General features: G+C 69.0%; 4 protein-coding genes across 7 annotated transcripts; 1 reads left to right on the top strand and 3 right to left on the bottom strand.

Annotated features, from left to right (window-relative positions):
* Positions 1-227: 227 nt before the first annotated feature.
* Positions 228-2,973, bottom strand: ECSIT (ECSIT signaling integrator). The gene is made up of 7 exons (XM_051640674.1): positions 2,810-2,973; positions 2,027-2,480; positions 1,681-1,904; positions 1,350-1,404; positions 999-1,147; positions 640-742; positions 228-560 (listed from the first exon to the last, which is right to left on the bottom strand). Exons 1-7 carry the CDS (start codon positions 2,870-2,872, stop codon positions 247-249), a joined length of 1,362 nt encoding a protein of 453 aa, XP_051496634.1. The 5' UTR covers positions 2,873-2,973; the 3' UTR covers positions 228-246.
* A 1,082-nt stretch (positions 2,974-4,055) lies between these two features.
* On the top strand, positions 4,056-7,596 carry CNN1 (calponin 1). Of its 3 annotated transcripts, none has more exons than XM_051640724.1 (7): positions 4,056-4,280; positions 5,389-5,510; positions 5,743-5,809; positions 5,924-6,061; positions 6,381-6,491; positions 6,637-6,783; positions 7,163-7,596. In XM_051640724.1, the coding sequence occupies exons 1-7, from the start codon at positions 4,218-4,220 to the stop codon at positions 7,388-7,390; spliced, it is 876 nt and encodes a 291-aa protein (XP_051496684.1). In that variant the 5' UTR covers positions 4,056-4,217; the 3' UTR covers positions 7,391-7,596. The 3 variants fall into 3 exon arrangements, with proteins under 3 accessions (XP_051496684.1, XP_051496687.1, XP_051496686.1); XM_051640727.1 differs by having other exon boundaries at positions 6,757-6,783; XM_051640726.1 differs by having other exon boundaries at positions 5,924-6,028.
* Positions 7,597-8,269: 673 nt separating this feature from the next.
* On the bottom strand, positions 8,270-9,514 carry ELOF1 (elongation factor 1). Its single transcript, XM_051640743.1, has 4 exons — positions 9,425-9,514; positions 9,032-9,149; positions 8,859-8,929; positions 8,270-8,765 (listed from the first exon to the last, which is right to left on the bottom strand). The coding sequence occupies exons 2-4, from the start codon at positions 9,145-9,147 to the stop codon at positions 8,701-8,703; spliced, it is 252 nt and encodes an 83-aa protein (XP_051496703.1). The 5' UTR covers positions 9,148-9,149; positions 9,425-9,514; the 3' UTR covers positions 8,270-8,700.
* A 152-nt stretch (positions 9,515-9,666) lies between these two features.
* On the bottom strand, positions 9,667-12,797 carry ACP5 (acid phosphatase 5, tartrate resistant). Of its 2 annotated transcripts, none has more exons than XM_051640708.1 (5): positions 12,671-12,797; positions 11,682-11,933; positions 11,261-11,388; positions 10,663-11,014; positions 9,667-10,236 (listed from the first exon to the last, which is right to left on the bottom strand). In XM_051640708.1, exons 2-5 carry the CDS (start codon positions 11,931-11,933, stop codon positions 10,000-10,002), a joined length of 969 nt encoding a protein of 322 aa, XP_051496668.1. In that variant the 5' UTR covers positions 12,671-12,797; the 3' UTR covers positions 9,667-9,999. The 2 variants fall into 2 exon arrangements, with proteins under 2 accessions (XP_051496668.1, XP_051496669.1); XM_051640709.1 differs by lacking the exon at positions 12,671-12,797 and adding an exon at positions 12,136-12,199.
* Between the last annotated feature and the right edge of the window lie 227 nt (positions 12,798-13,024).

A 13,024-nucleotide genomic window follows, 5' to 3' on the forward strand; every position in this document is an offset into this window, starting at 1 on the left:
CATGGCGCCCACTTCCGCCCTTTTATGAAGGCAGGTGGGCGCGATGCGCATGCGCGCACTTCCGCCCTGCCTGACGCCGCCGGGGCAGCCGTGCCCGCGCCTCTGCCCTCCCCTTCGGGCCGGTTCCTGACACCCCCCACCCCGCTATGCCCCCAGCCCCTCCGTACCCCCCCATCCCATGTGCCCCCAGCTGCGGCCCCCCAGGACCCCCACAACAGACACTCCTCTCCAGCAGAGACAACTCCTTTATTCCCCCAGAAATGTGGGGGGCACGTCCGGCCCCCCATGGCTCCCGGGCCTGGCAACATCCCCCCCAGTGCCGTGCCCCCGTGGTGGGTCAGGGGGCTCCAGCACAGCGGGTGGGGAGGGGCCCGTCCCCAGGCAGGGGGCCGCAGGGCCCACGGGGGTGCCAGCCGGGGGGTCCCCATCCTGGAGGCGGAAGATGACAGGGGTGCGGCCCAGGACGGGGTTCTGCTCCTGCAGCGCTGCGATCCACTGTCCCAGTGTGTGCCGGTCGCCTGACCCCGCCATGCACAAGGCAAAAACGGGGCCCTCCTCCACTGTGGGGCACGGGTCAAGGGGACAGGGGGGACAGGGGGGCCCCTCACCCCTGCCCCCACCCTCACCCTCCTGCCTTACCCTCTTCCACATCAAAGTCGTCGTCATCCCAGGGGCCACGCTCCAGGTCCAGGTCGAGTTGCAGGGGGTAGTACAGGCTGCGCTCGGGGTCTGGGGGGTCCTCCTGGTGAGGACAAGGGGTCTCCTCCCACCCATCCTGGGACAGAACTCCCCTCTGGTGCCATGAGGGACCCTTTTGACCTCTGCTGGGCTATGGGGGCCCTGTTTCCTCCCATCTTGGGCCAGGGAACCCCACTGTGGCCATGGGTAGCCCATCCCACCCCCCCCCATCACCATGCTCCCCCTCCCCTTCGTTCTCCTCCCAAGGAACAAGAGGTTTTATCCCATCCCCTCCTGAACCCCGGGGCCCATTGGCTCACCCGCAGGTGGGGGGGCAGGGGGTCCCCCCGCAGTACATAGTAGCTCAGCCGGGTGCTGCGCAGCCAGAGGGGGAACGGCCCCTCCACAAAGACAGGCCGTGTTGGGCCGTGCCGGGCCAGCAGCTCCTGCTGCTCTGGGCTCTGGGCACCTGTGGGGTGTGGGAGGCAGCTGGGGACCCCACACAAGGAAGCCCAACACTGGGGACCCAACACCATAGGGCTCCCCTGAACACCCGGGTCCTTCCCACAGGGTCCCCAGTCTCAGGCACCAGGTCTGCCCACATGCTGGTGATCCCCCAGACATGTGGGTCCCCACCCCAGACACCTCCCAGAATGTTCCCCGGTGCTCACCCACAATGTAGGGCTGGACAGAGCCCTCGTCATGCCCCTCGTCTGGCACTGGCCGCTGCAGGAGAGAGATGGTTGTCACCAGCTGCCACTTAATGACCAGGGGACACAGGGACTCCTCTGTGGCACAGCCACAGTGAAAGCAGGAGCCCCTCTGCATCCTCATCCCACCCCAGCTCCATGTCCCCACGTCACACCCTGCTGAAGGTGAGGCTGGGTTCCTGTCCCTGTGCCCTCACCCACAACCCATCCTATCTGGCAGCCTGTGGTATCAGTCCACTGCCCATCCCTGCATCCCTCCCTGACCCCCAGTGTCCCCATCCCCATGTCCCACCTGATAGACAGTGACACGGGCGTCGGGGTCGTTGGCGATGCGGTGCAGGCCCAGGCGGGCAGCAGCCAGGCCGGGGGGGGGCAGCTGGGGGGGCAGGGGGTAGGGATCCACGTGGCGCAGCCGCGGCAGCCAGTACAGCATCCGCTGGCACTTGCGGACAGGGCGGCTGCGGGGCCCGAAGACCCCCAGGAGCAGAAACCGCGTCTCCGCGTCCGGCATCACGCCTGCACGGGGACCCAGGTGTCTGGACCCCCTCCCCAGCTGAACATGCACCTCCTCCCCACAGGATCCAGGCATCCAGACCCCCTCCCTGGCGGCTGGCACCCCTCCCCGTGCCCGCACCCACCGTATCGCTCCATCTGCTCCAGGATCTGGAGGCCACACTCCTGCTGCCGGGGGAAGGGGGCCAGCAGGCGCTGGAGGGGCCCGCGGGGCACCCAGGGCCCGCGGGGCAGCAGCCGCAGCAGCCGGTGATAGGCCTCGCGCTGCCGCGCCACCCCCAGCGCCGGCATGGCCGCCAGCGCCGCCTCCACCAGCTCCAGCCGCCCCACGCGCCGCCCCGGCGCCTGCTCCAGCGCCGACAGCGCGGCCGCGAAGGCTGCGGGACCCCGGCCCTCGGAGCCCCGGCCCTCGGAGCCCCGGCCCTCGTCATGCGCCCCGCGGGGGGTGCTGCGCCAGGCCGGGGTCCCCGAGGTGTCCTCTGAGGGACCCCCCGAGGAGTCCCCCGCAGTGTCCCCCCAGGCCTGCCCTGCCGGCTCCCCCGCTGGGCGACCGCCGTGGTGGGACAGGCTCCGGGTGACCTGGGAAGAGACAGGAGTGAGGCTGGGGGTGCAGAGGGAGCAAGGGGCCCAAGGGGTCCGCGCTGCCGCCCGGCCCAGGCACCCCCGCGTCCCCACAGCTCTGCAGGTGCCCCCCGGCCACCCCATCCCCACGGTGATCATGTCCCTTCGTGTCCCGCATCTCCCACAGCATCCCCCGCGTGCCCCCCGGCCCCCACCCCCCCCACGGTGTCCCCCAGCCCATCTCCCGCCCGCCATGACCCCAGCCCTGGCCCCATCGTGATCCCCTGTGATCCCCCTCTCCCGGAGTCCCCCGGCCCCCCCGTGCCCCTGTCCCGGCCCCCCCTCACCTGCGGGCACCCCCAGGCCCCCCAGAGCCCCCGCGGCAGCGCGCGGACCCAGGGCAGCCTCATGACGTCAGCGCGGGCGGGTCAGAGGTGAGAGCTGGAAACGGGGTCCCCGGCCTGGTCGCACCGACGGGCGCCGCCATCTGCCGCGACCCCGCGGGCCAGCGCTTCCGGGTCACGGGGCGAGGCCTGCGGCGCAGCCAATCCCTGCTCGCATCCAGCCTGGGGGCGGAGCCCGGGCGGCTCGGGGGGTGGGGCTCGAAGGGGTTCCCCGTGACGTCAGAACGGGCCCCTCGGGTGAGCTCCGAGCCGGGGTTACCCGGTGACGTCAGAGCCGCAGGCACGCGATTACGTCAGGACTGGGGCAGAGCGGCGGTGCCAGAGCCCGGGGCTGCCGGTGACGTCACACGGGACATTGTGACGTCAGAGATGCAGCGGCTGCGCTGAATGGGAACGGCAGCTCCGGGCAGGGTGGGGAGGGAGCGCCCCGGACCCCTGGGTGTCCCCCCCGGATACCTGCGTCTCCCCAGAGACGCCTGGGTCTCCCGACGGGCCCCGAGCGCTGCCTTCCGACGAGGCGGGACAGCGACACCCCCTCCCACCCAGGCCGGGTCCCCGCGGGGCGGCGGAGGCAGGACCCGGACGCCTGGGTCCCCCGGACCGCGGTCCCGGGGAAGGGGGGGGTGCCGCATTCCCCGCCCGTGACGAGCTGCCCCTCCCCCCCCGGGCCGGCGGAGTCCGATCCGCTGACGGCACCGAGAGGACCCGGGCGTCCGGACCGCCCCTCCCCCATCACTCACCCCGGGACTGGGGGGACTCAGGCGTCTGGGGGAAGGACAGCGGGGGTAGCGGGAAGAAGAAAGGGACTCAGGGGAAGGCAGAGGGACAGGAGGAATGGACAGAAGGACAAGAGGGTCAGACGGGAGGGGTCAGGGGGGTAGAGGGATGGACAAAGGGACAGGAGGGAGGGAGAGAGGAACAAGAACGGGCAGAGGGAGGGGGAGGTCGGGGATGAGAGAAGGGCGGGAGATAGGGGAAGACAGGGAAGGGATGAAGGGGAGCTGAGAGGATGGGGGGCGGCATGGGGCTCCCCTGTCCCCCCCCCGGAATCCCCCCACTAAATGTGGAAAAAATGACGCCACCACCCGCCCCGCGGTGACATCAACTCGGCGGGTGGCGGGGATTGGTTGGCGACGGCCCCGGCCCGGGGGGGCTCTGCGCCCTCCGCCGACTTTTAAAAGTGGCGGCGGCGCCGGTTCGGGAGCGCGGCGAGCGATCCAGGAGGGACCGACCCGATCCGACCCGCCGGGACCGACCGGACCCGACAGGGGCCCAGACGAGCCGAACCGGGACCGACCCGGACGGGAGGAACCCACCCGACACGACCGACCCGAACCCCTGCACCCTGCCCATGTCCAACGCACACTTCAACCGCGGGCCGGCCTACGGGCTGTCGGCCGAGGTGAAGAATAAGGTGGGCGGAAAAAAATCAAACCGAACCGGGGGAAACAGAACCGAACGGGGCAGGACCGGGCCGGGGAAAACGGAACCGAACAGGACAGGGCAGGACCGACAGCCCCCCGCCCCGGGACGGAGGACAGAACCCGCCGAACCGCACCGGGCTACAGAGCAAACTCAGACCGGACCGGACCGGGGGGCTGGGGACGGGACCTTGCTGGACCGGACGGGAGGTTCAGGCCCCGGTGGCCCGGACCACAAGGGCGGGGGCAGGACCCGGCCGGAGCGGGCGGGGGGCGGGGGCAGGACCTGGCGCTGTCCCTGGTGCTGCCCCGGACGCCTGGGTCTCCTCCGAGACTTGGGGGGGGCGGCACCCAGACGCCTGGGTCCCCTCGGAAACCGGGACGGGGGGCGGCACCCGGACGCCTGGATCCCCCCCGGAACCGAGACGGGGGCGTTATCCGGGGACGCCTGGGTTCCCCCCGGCGGTGCCTCAGTTTCCCCCCACCGGGGGGAGTGGGGAGTCGGGGCCGCCCCGTCCCTCCGGACGCTGACGGCTGCGGGTAGCGGCGAGGGAAGGGTTAATCCGGGGGGACCTGGGTGGCCCGGGGGGGCCCCGCCGCCCCCGGCCCCGCCGCGAGCCCTTATAAGGCGTCGGAGCGCGGCGGGCGGGCGGCCGCGGCCCGGGGCTATATATGGGCAAAGGTTCGGCGGGCCCGGACGCCTGGGTCCTCCGGGGGGGGCGGGGCAGGTGGGGGGCCCGGACGCCTGAGTCCTCCCTGCTTTGCAGAGGTAGATGACCCCCCGCACCCAAAACAACCCCCACACACCTCCCTACCCACCTCCAGGCACTGGGGAGACCTAGGGGTCCGGCGCTGTCCTGCCCCTACCGTGGTGAGGGGCTGGAGGGGGGGGGGGCTGAGCTCATTTGTCACCCTCGACCTGACCCTCTTTCCTCCCATCTGACCCCTGCCAGGCCCCCTGTCCCTTCCCCCATCCTCCCACCTGACAGCACCTTCCTGACAGTGTCCAATGGATCCCCCCAGTGGTGCCCCCAAGTCCCCCCATCCTGCTGATAGTGTCCCCTGTGCCCCCCTGACGGTGTCCCCCATCCCCGTCCCCAGCTGGCGCAGAAGTACGACCCGCAGCGGGAGCGGGAGCTGCGTGCCTGGATCGAGGGGACCACTGGCCGCCGCATTGGGGACAGCTTCATGGATGGCCTCAAGGACGGCGTCATCCTCTGCGAGTACGACCCCTGACCCTGACCCTGGCCTGGGGACCAGGCTGTCCCTTGGGAGTGTGGTCCACCATGACCCCTGACCCTGGCTCGTGTCTGGGGTCATCCTCTAGGAACTCAGCCCAACCTTGACCCCAACCCTTGCTCCCGCTGCCCTCAGCTGGGCTGACCCTGACCAGTGAGGGCTGACCCCTGCTCTGACCCTGACCGTGACTCTTGCCCTGACCCCCCCCCACCCCAGGCTCATCAACAAGCTGCAGCCCGGCTCCGTGCAGAAGGTGAATGAACCTGTCCAGAACTGGCACAAGGTGAGGGGGGGCTCTGACGGGGGGGGGGTCCGAGGGGGTGTGGCCACGGGGGTGCTTAGGGGATGGCAGGGGGGTTGGGTTGTGGGTCCGGGCTCTGAGCTCACCTGTGTGCAGCTGGAGAACATTGGGAACTTCCTGCGGGCCATCACACGCTACGGGGTGAAGCCCCACGACATCTTCGAGGCCAACGACCTCTTCGAGAACACCAACCACACGCAGGTCCAGTCCACCCTCATCGCCCTTGCCAGCCAGGTGACCCCACTGGGGTGGGATGGGGTCCTTGGGGGCAGACTGGGTGTTCCCGGGAGCTCCCTATGTCCCATTGGGAGGACACCACCCATGTATGGGTCCATTCCATCCCCTTACCTGCTGGGTGGCAGGGGCCAAACGTGGCAAAGCTGGAGGCTTGAGGGAGCTCTGGGGAGTATTTGGGGTCTCAGGGGAGGCCTAAAAAGGATGGAACCCAAGGGAGTTTTGGGACAGTCCCAGGGGAACTTGGGATAAATGTGGGTCTGGGTGCTCCAGTGGGGTGAGGTCCTGTGCGTTTCCTGAGCCCCGGGTTCTCACGCAGGCCAAGACGAAGGGGAACAACGTGGGGCTGGGGGTGAAGTATGCAGAGAAGCAGCAGCGGCGCTTCCACCCTGAGAAGCTGCGCGAGGGCAGGAACATCATCGGCCTCCAGGTGCCACAGGGACACACGGGGGGGGGGGGGGCATGAGGACAGGGAGGAGCAGGCAGAGGCGGTTCCAGTGTCTTGGGGCCAGTGAGTGCCATCAGGAACACTGTCCCCATCCCTCCCCATGACCCCCCCTCTCCCCTGTCCCCAGATGGGCACCAACAAGTTCGCCAGCCAGCAGGGCATGACAGCGTACGGGACGCGGCGGCATCTCTATGACCCCAAGCTGGAGACAGACCATCCCCTGGACCAGGCTACCATCAGTCTCCAGATGGGCACCAACAAGGGTGCCAGCCAGGTGGGGACACAGGGACACTGTCCCCAGGAGCATTAGGGGTGCCAGCAGGAGGGCAGAGGGGTGGAACATGGGCACTGCCATCCCCTTGGGGACGTCATTGTGCTGGGCCAGCCAGGTATGGGGACACAGGGATGCTGATGTCCCTGGAGGACCCCAGTATCCTGGGTCAGGCAGATAAAGGGACTTGGGGACATTTCTTCTGGGGGGGGTATGGTCATGGAGACCCCACAGGCAGCAGGGGGGAGGATGGGGCATCCCCAGGGCCCTGACATCCTGAAATGTCCCCTGAGGAGGCTGAGGGAGACCTGGGAGACTGGGGATCCCCTCAGCCTCTCTCGGGGAGCCCAAGGCCAACATCCCCAGCGCTGCCCCTGCCTAGGCGGGGATGACGGCACCGGGGACAAAGCGCCAGATCTTTGAGCCATCGCTGGGCATGGAGCACTGCGACACAATGACCATCGGGCTGCAGATGGGCAGCAACAAGGGTGCCTCACAGCAGGGAATGACAGTCTACGGGCTCCCGCGCCAGGTCTACGACCCCAAGTACTGCGGCGGCCCCGACCTGCTGGGCCAGGACGGCCTCGACGGCCTCTACAACTCCCAGTAGCCGCCGGCCCGCGGCCGCTTGCCACCGCACTGCCCTGCCCCGCGCGGGGCCGCACCGCACCGGCCTCACCGTGCCCATGGCCCCGCGGGGCCAGCTCGGCCGGGGGGCTCAGCCTGGGGGGGCTTGGCTAGGGGTCCCAGCCCCACCATGGCCCTCCCCCTGCCCCCGTGTGAAGCCACCGAGGCACAATAAAACCCACATGCAAACCTGTCGCCTCCATGGGGACTGGCCCGGGGACAACGGGGGACAGCGCAGGGCCAGGGGGACACAGGGATGGGGGGACAGAACGAGGTGTGGGGGAGGGACAACACCACATGGAAATGGGACAGGACATGTGGCCACTACAGCACACAGAAGGACAGTAGGACATTAAAGGGAACAGGGGCAGAGGGACACCAAGACATAGGGAAGCATGGAGAATGGGAGGATGGGGACACACACACAGTGGTACAGAGATGACATTTCAGCAGCCAGACATCCTGAGGGCGCCATAAAGGGAACAAGGATGGTCCTGGACATCCAGAGTCCCCATGTCAGGGCAGCGCCAAGCCCAGGGTGAACCCCACAGAGCCCCTGAAATGCTGCACCGCATCCCCTGCCCCCTACCCTGCAGGAACACGACAACTAAGCCAACCCTAAAGAGGCCCCTAGGGGGTAACAGGGTCTCTGGGTGTAGGAGGTGGTGGCCAAGGGTCACAATGTGTCCCAGGGTAGCTGTGAAACCAGAAGAGATTCATTAAGGCTGCTGATCCTCATTAGGGCCTCAGCATTTCCTGGCCTGCTGGGGGCTTGACCATTCCCCCAGGCCCCATGGGGCTGTTTCACATATCCCCACAGACCCCACATGTCTCCGTGCCACCAGTGACAAGGACACAGAGCTCTGGTCCAGCCCCACAAGGGTGTTTATTCAAGGGCAGCTCAGCCCAAATGCATCCCCCTCCCCATGTCCTGGCAGCCCCACCCTGGCACAGACCTCACCACTGGGACGGGAACAAGTCCCAGTGGGGCTCGGTGAGCCTTCTCCCCAGACCCACCTCAAGAGTGGGGGTCCCCTCCCCGGGGTGGGAGGCATGTCCTGGGTCCCCATGTGAGCTGGAGCCCCAGTGTCCGGAGACAAAAAGGTAGAAAACATTAAGTAAAGAAAACACTAACAAAATGCCATGAAGGGGTGGTGGGGCTGTGACCCCCACCTTGGGCCAGGGGCAGGGACACGACCACCCCCCCCCAGGGTCTGGGGCCCTCCCCTGGGGGCTGGGTCCCCCCCACCCCAGGGCCTGGGGCTGTGCCGTGGGCAGGGGCTGCCTCGGCCACTACTGGTTGGCAGCTTCACAGGCGTCGATCCAGTCGCTGTAGACGTCCACAGGCTCTGACAGGTCTTGGGTGGGGGGGGAAGTTAAGGTGCTAACAGGGTGGCAGAGGGGGGAGTCCGGGGGATCGGAGGTGGACAAGGATGTTCCAATAAGGATACAGGTGATGGGTGTTTGGAACTCCTCCAGGCAGACGGTGCAGGAGATCACCCCCGTGTTGCGGGCACGATCCCTGGGGGCAGCAGGGCACAGGTTGTAACAGGTGACCCATGGCAGTTCTCCCCTCCCGGGCTGTAGCCCCCTCCCAGCAGTTCCCCCCCCATCCCCCGCTCACATTTTGACGTCGCAGGACTTCTCGTGGTTGCAGAAGGGGCAAGTGAACTGTGTCTCCAGTGTCCCCGTCATCTTCTTTTTGGGCGGCGGTTTCCGCTTGGACTTACGGCGCCCCATGGCTGCGGGAACCACGGCGGGCCGGGTGACGGGCCAGGGGAACTCAGCACCCCCTCCCCCGGGGCCCGACGCCCAGGAGCCGCAGCGGAAGCGGCCCCGACCCGCAATGGGTCACGACGAAGCGAGCCCGGCCCCCAGCCCTGCGACCGCCCCGCACCCTCCGGCCCCCCGGGATGCCCGTGGGCCCCGCCTTCCCAGCCCCCGCACGCCTCGAAATGCTCCCCGCACCCTCCGGGACCCCTCAAAACCCTCAAGGCTCCCCCAGACTCTGTCCCACCTGCCGCCCAGTCCCGCCGCGCTCCCGCCGCGTTTTCCCCGGCGACCGGCGCTTCCGCCGTCGTCGGCCGGAAGCGGCCTGGGCCCACCCGACGCCTCTTCCGCCCGTCCCTGCGCCCATTGGGCGATGGGCGCCCAGCCCCAGCCAATCAGCGATGGGGATGTGACCGGAGGGTTGCCCCGCCCCCTCCCCGCGGTTTGAGGCGAAACGCGGCGGTTTTGGGGCCACCGGACTCCTCAGCATCCCTCTCCGAAGCCCTTTATTGGGGGGGGGAATTCGGGCTAGAGGCGCCCGCAGCGCCTGGGCGGTCCCCGGGGTCGGGGTCACGGGGGTCCCGCCCTGTGTCCCTGAGGTCGGGGATCATGTGGGGGTCTCCTCCTGTTTCCCACAGGTCACAGGGGGTCCCCACTCTGTGCCCCCACTGGGTCCCCCAGAACCCAGGGGAGTCCTGCTGGCTGGTCCTGGGCACACCAGGGGTCCGTGATGGGGAGCCCAGCACCCCCTGGGTGCCCCTGCGTATCGCCCGCTACCCTGGGGTCCTTCAGGTCCCGGTGCCGCAGGGGTCTCGGGAGGGGTCACAGGTCACGGGGGGGCAGGGCCACGCGGTAGAGGACGCGGCCAGTGGCCTCCAGGAAGGTGACAGTGGCCGCGTGGGCATCCAGGCGCAGGTGGGCGAAGCCACCGGGGGATGTGGGCGCCCCGAAGAAGAAGCGGAGGGAGCCAGGGGGCACGGCCCCCCTGTGGCGCTGCGTCTCCTCCATGAAGTTGCCAGCACCACTCACCACGTAGCCCACCCCTCCCTCCTCCAGGAACTGGGGGACAAAGATGGAGGGAGGGTCAGGGGGTTGTATGCCTGGGTCCCCCCCCTCCGATGTCTGGGTCCCTGCCCACTCTCTGCTCCAGGAACTGGGGCCAGGGGGGTAGGGGGGGGAGTGGTGTCAAAGTGACAGTGATGCCTCAGGGTTAGGGGGGGGTCCCCTTGATGCCAGGGTCCCAGGGGGGGTGCCCCAAGTCAGAGCAGTATCCCAAGAGATGGGGGTCCCTTGTCAGGTTTGGGGGGTGTCCCTGGACATAGGGGTCCAGCGAGGGGGTCTAGAGGGTCCCCTCAATGCCAGAGTCCCATGGGAGGGGTCTGAGGTCCCATTGGGGGTGCTCCCAGACACCAGGGTCCTGTGTCAGGTTTGGGGGATCCATGGCCACGGGGGTGCCATCGGGGGGGTGGGGCTCCCCATACTCACCTGCAGGTTGTGGTCGTGGCCGCAGAGGTAGGCGGTGACGCGGTGGCGCCGCAGCAGCGGCTGCAGCAGCCGCACCAGGCAGGCGGTGGGACCGTGCTCGGCCACCGACCACACCGGGTAGTGCCCGGACACCAGCACGTAGCGGTCGTGGCGCGCGGCCGCCAGACGCCCCCGCAGCCAGGCCAGCTGTGCTGCCGCCGCCGCTGCATCCCGGGGGCCACGGGGGGCTCCCCCCACCCCGAAGTCGTCCACGCCGCCACAGAGCTGCACCGTGTCCAGCACCAGCAGCCGGGCCGAGGCGTTGGTGCCCGGCAGGGAGAGCCGCAGACTGTAGTAGTAGTGCGGGAAGTGCCTGCAGGACGTGAGAGGCTTGGGGACATCATGGAGACACCCCAGGAAGACCTGGGGACAGCCTGGGAACACGTCAGCAGCATGCACAGGCTGCAGTAGTGCAGGGAGTGATCACAGGACACAGGGGCCCGGGGGACACCATGGGGACATCCTGGGGGTACTTGGGGACAGCCTGGGGAAGATGGGCAGGTGGCCATAGCAGGGGACAGCAGCTGCTCGGGGGTCCGGTCCACCGCGGGGTTCCTACCATCGGGGGGAGTGGTGGCTGTAGGCCAGCTGCGCGGTGACATTCCCAGCGTGGTCGTGGTTCCCAGCCAGCACGAACCAGGGCAGCTGCCGCAGCCCTGGGGCTGTGAACACCTGCTCGAACGTCTCCTGGGGGGCAGGCACAGGGAGACAGGATGAAGGGAGACAGAAAGAGATATGGGATGGGGACATGTGGGGACACTGCGCCCAGCCTGGCGCCCCACCCCACCCTGGGACAGTCAGGATTCCCTCAAAGAGGTATCAGGGATCCCCTGAGACCCACCACCCCTGAGGTAAGAGCTCCCCTGTACAGATTTTGGGATCCCTTCCCCACCACAGCCCCTGCCAGAGATGCCCCCTTGTCCGCCCCTTTCCCTCCCCACATTTCGGGGTGCCTCTACCCCGGAGAGGTGGGGATGTACCTGGAAGCGGGAGTCCCACTCATCCTGCACCCCCTCATAGTAGAAGTTGTCCCCGAGGGCGAGGACAAAGTCAGCGCCGAGGTCGGTGGCCGCACGTCCCATGGCTGTCGCTGTGGACATCTCGCGGGGGGTGGTGAAAGGGGGGTCGGGGACCCCCCCCCAGTCACCTACTGCCAGGAACTGCACAGCTGCCTCATGGCTCTCCCCAGCCACCGCCGCCACTGTCACTGTCACCCACAGCAGCACCAGCATCTGCAGACAGTGCCCATGGGACCCAAGTGTCCGGAGGGTCCTGACACCCACCCATGGGACCCTGGCGTCCTGGGGTCACAGCACCACCCCCCTCCCCGGGGCAGAATGGGGACCCAGGCGTTCGGCGCAGCCTGGCCCCCCAGTATGAAAGGGACCCCCAGGTGTCAGGTCCGATCCCCCCAGCAGGCCGGAGGCCACTTACCTTCGTGCCCCTCCCGTGGCCCCTCCCGCGTCCCCTCTGGCGCTTTATGGGCCCAAAAGGGGAAGTGGGGTCGCGCCGCCCGCGGCCCCCCCGGCCCCGCCGTCACCTGACGCCTCGCGGTGACACGGGGCCGGGGGGGGGGCCGGGCCAGGCACTGGACGCTTTGGGGGGGCAGGGGGGGATCAGCCCCGGGCGCAGCCGGAAATCCCCAATATGCCCCAAATCCGCTCAAGCTGCCACCACGTGTGCTAATGCGGGACCCCGGCGGGCGGGAGCGCCTCCCCCGCCCCGAACCCTTGGGGACCCGAATGTCCGGGTGGGCCCCCCCGCCGCGTTTTCCAAGGAGGCCACGTGCAGCGGGGGGTGGGGGGACAGCCGGACGCCGGGGTCCCTTGGTGGAAGGGGGATGGGGGCCGCTACCCCACATTCCAGGGGCACCCAGGGGGCTGGGAACCCCCGGCCCCCCTAGATCTCGGAGGGACCCAGGTGTCCGGCGCGACCCAGTCCCACCAGTTTGCCCAGTTCCGCGTCTCACCGGGCGGGTCCCGCACGCCGGGGGTCGGGGGGTCCCGGACACCCAATTCCTTTCCAGCTCCGGGAGGGGCAGCGAGGCCCGGTGTGTGGCCGGGGGAAGGGGCTTGCGGGTCCCTCCGGGGGGGGGAGGGGGTGGGCACCGCCCTTTGCCCCTCAGGGCGGCGGGGGAGGGGCCCGGACACCTGGGTCCCTCCCGCCCCACACCTGGGGCAGAATGGGGGGAAATGGGCCGTTTTGGGGCAGCCCCCGGAGTGTCCGCGACCCCCGCGACTCCCCAGTCCGTTCCGGGAGGGGGCTGCGCTGCCCTCCCCGGGACGGGACCCCCCTCGCCCCCGGAAGGGGGGCAGGCTCGTGG

The sequence above is a fragment of the Apus apus genome, chromosome 26, assembly GCF_020740795.1.
Source record: "Apus apus isolate bApuApu2 chromosome 26, bApuApu2.pri.cur, whole genome shotgun sequence".
In the NCBI taxonomy this organism is placed as follows: domain Eukaryota; kingdom Metazoa; phylum Chordata; class Aves; order Apodiformes; family Apodidae; genus Apus; species Apus apus.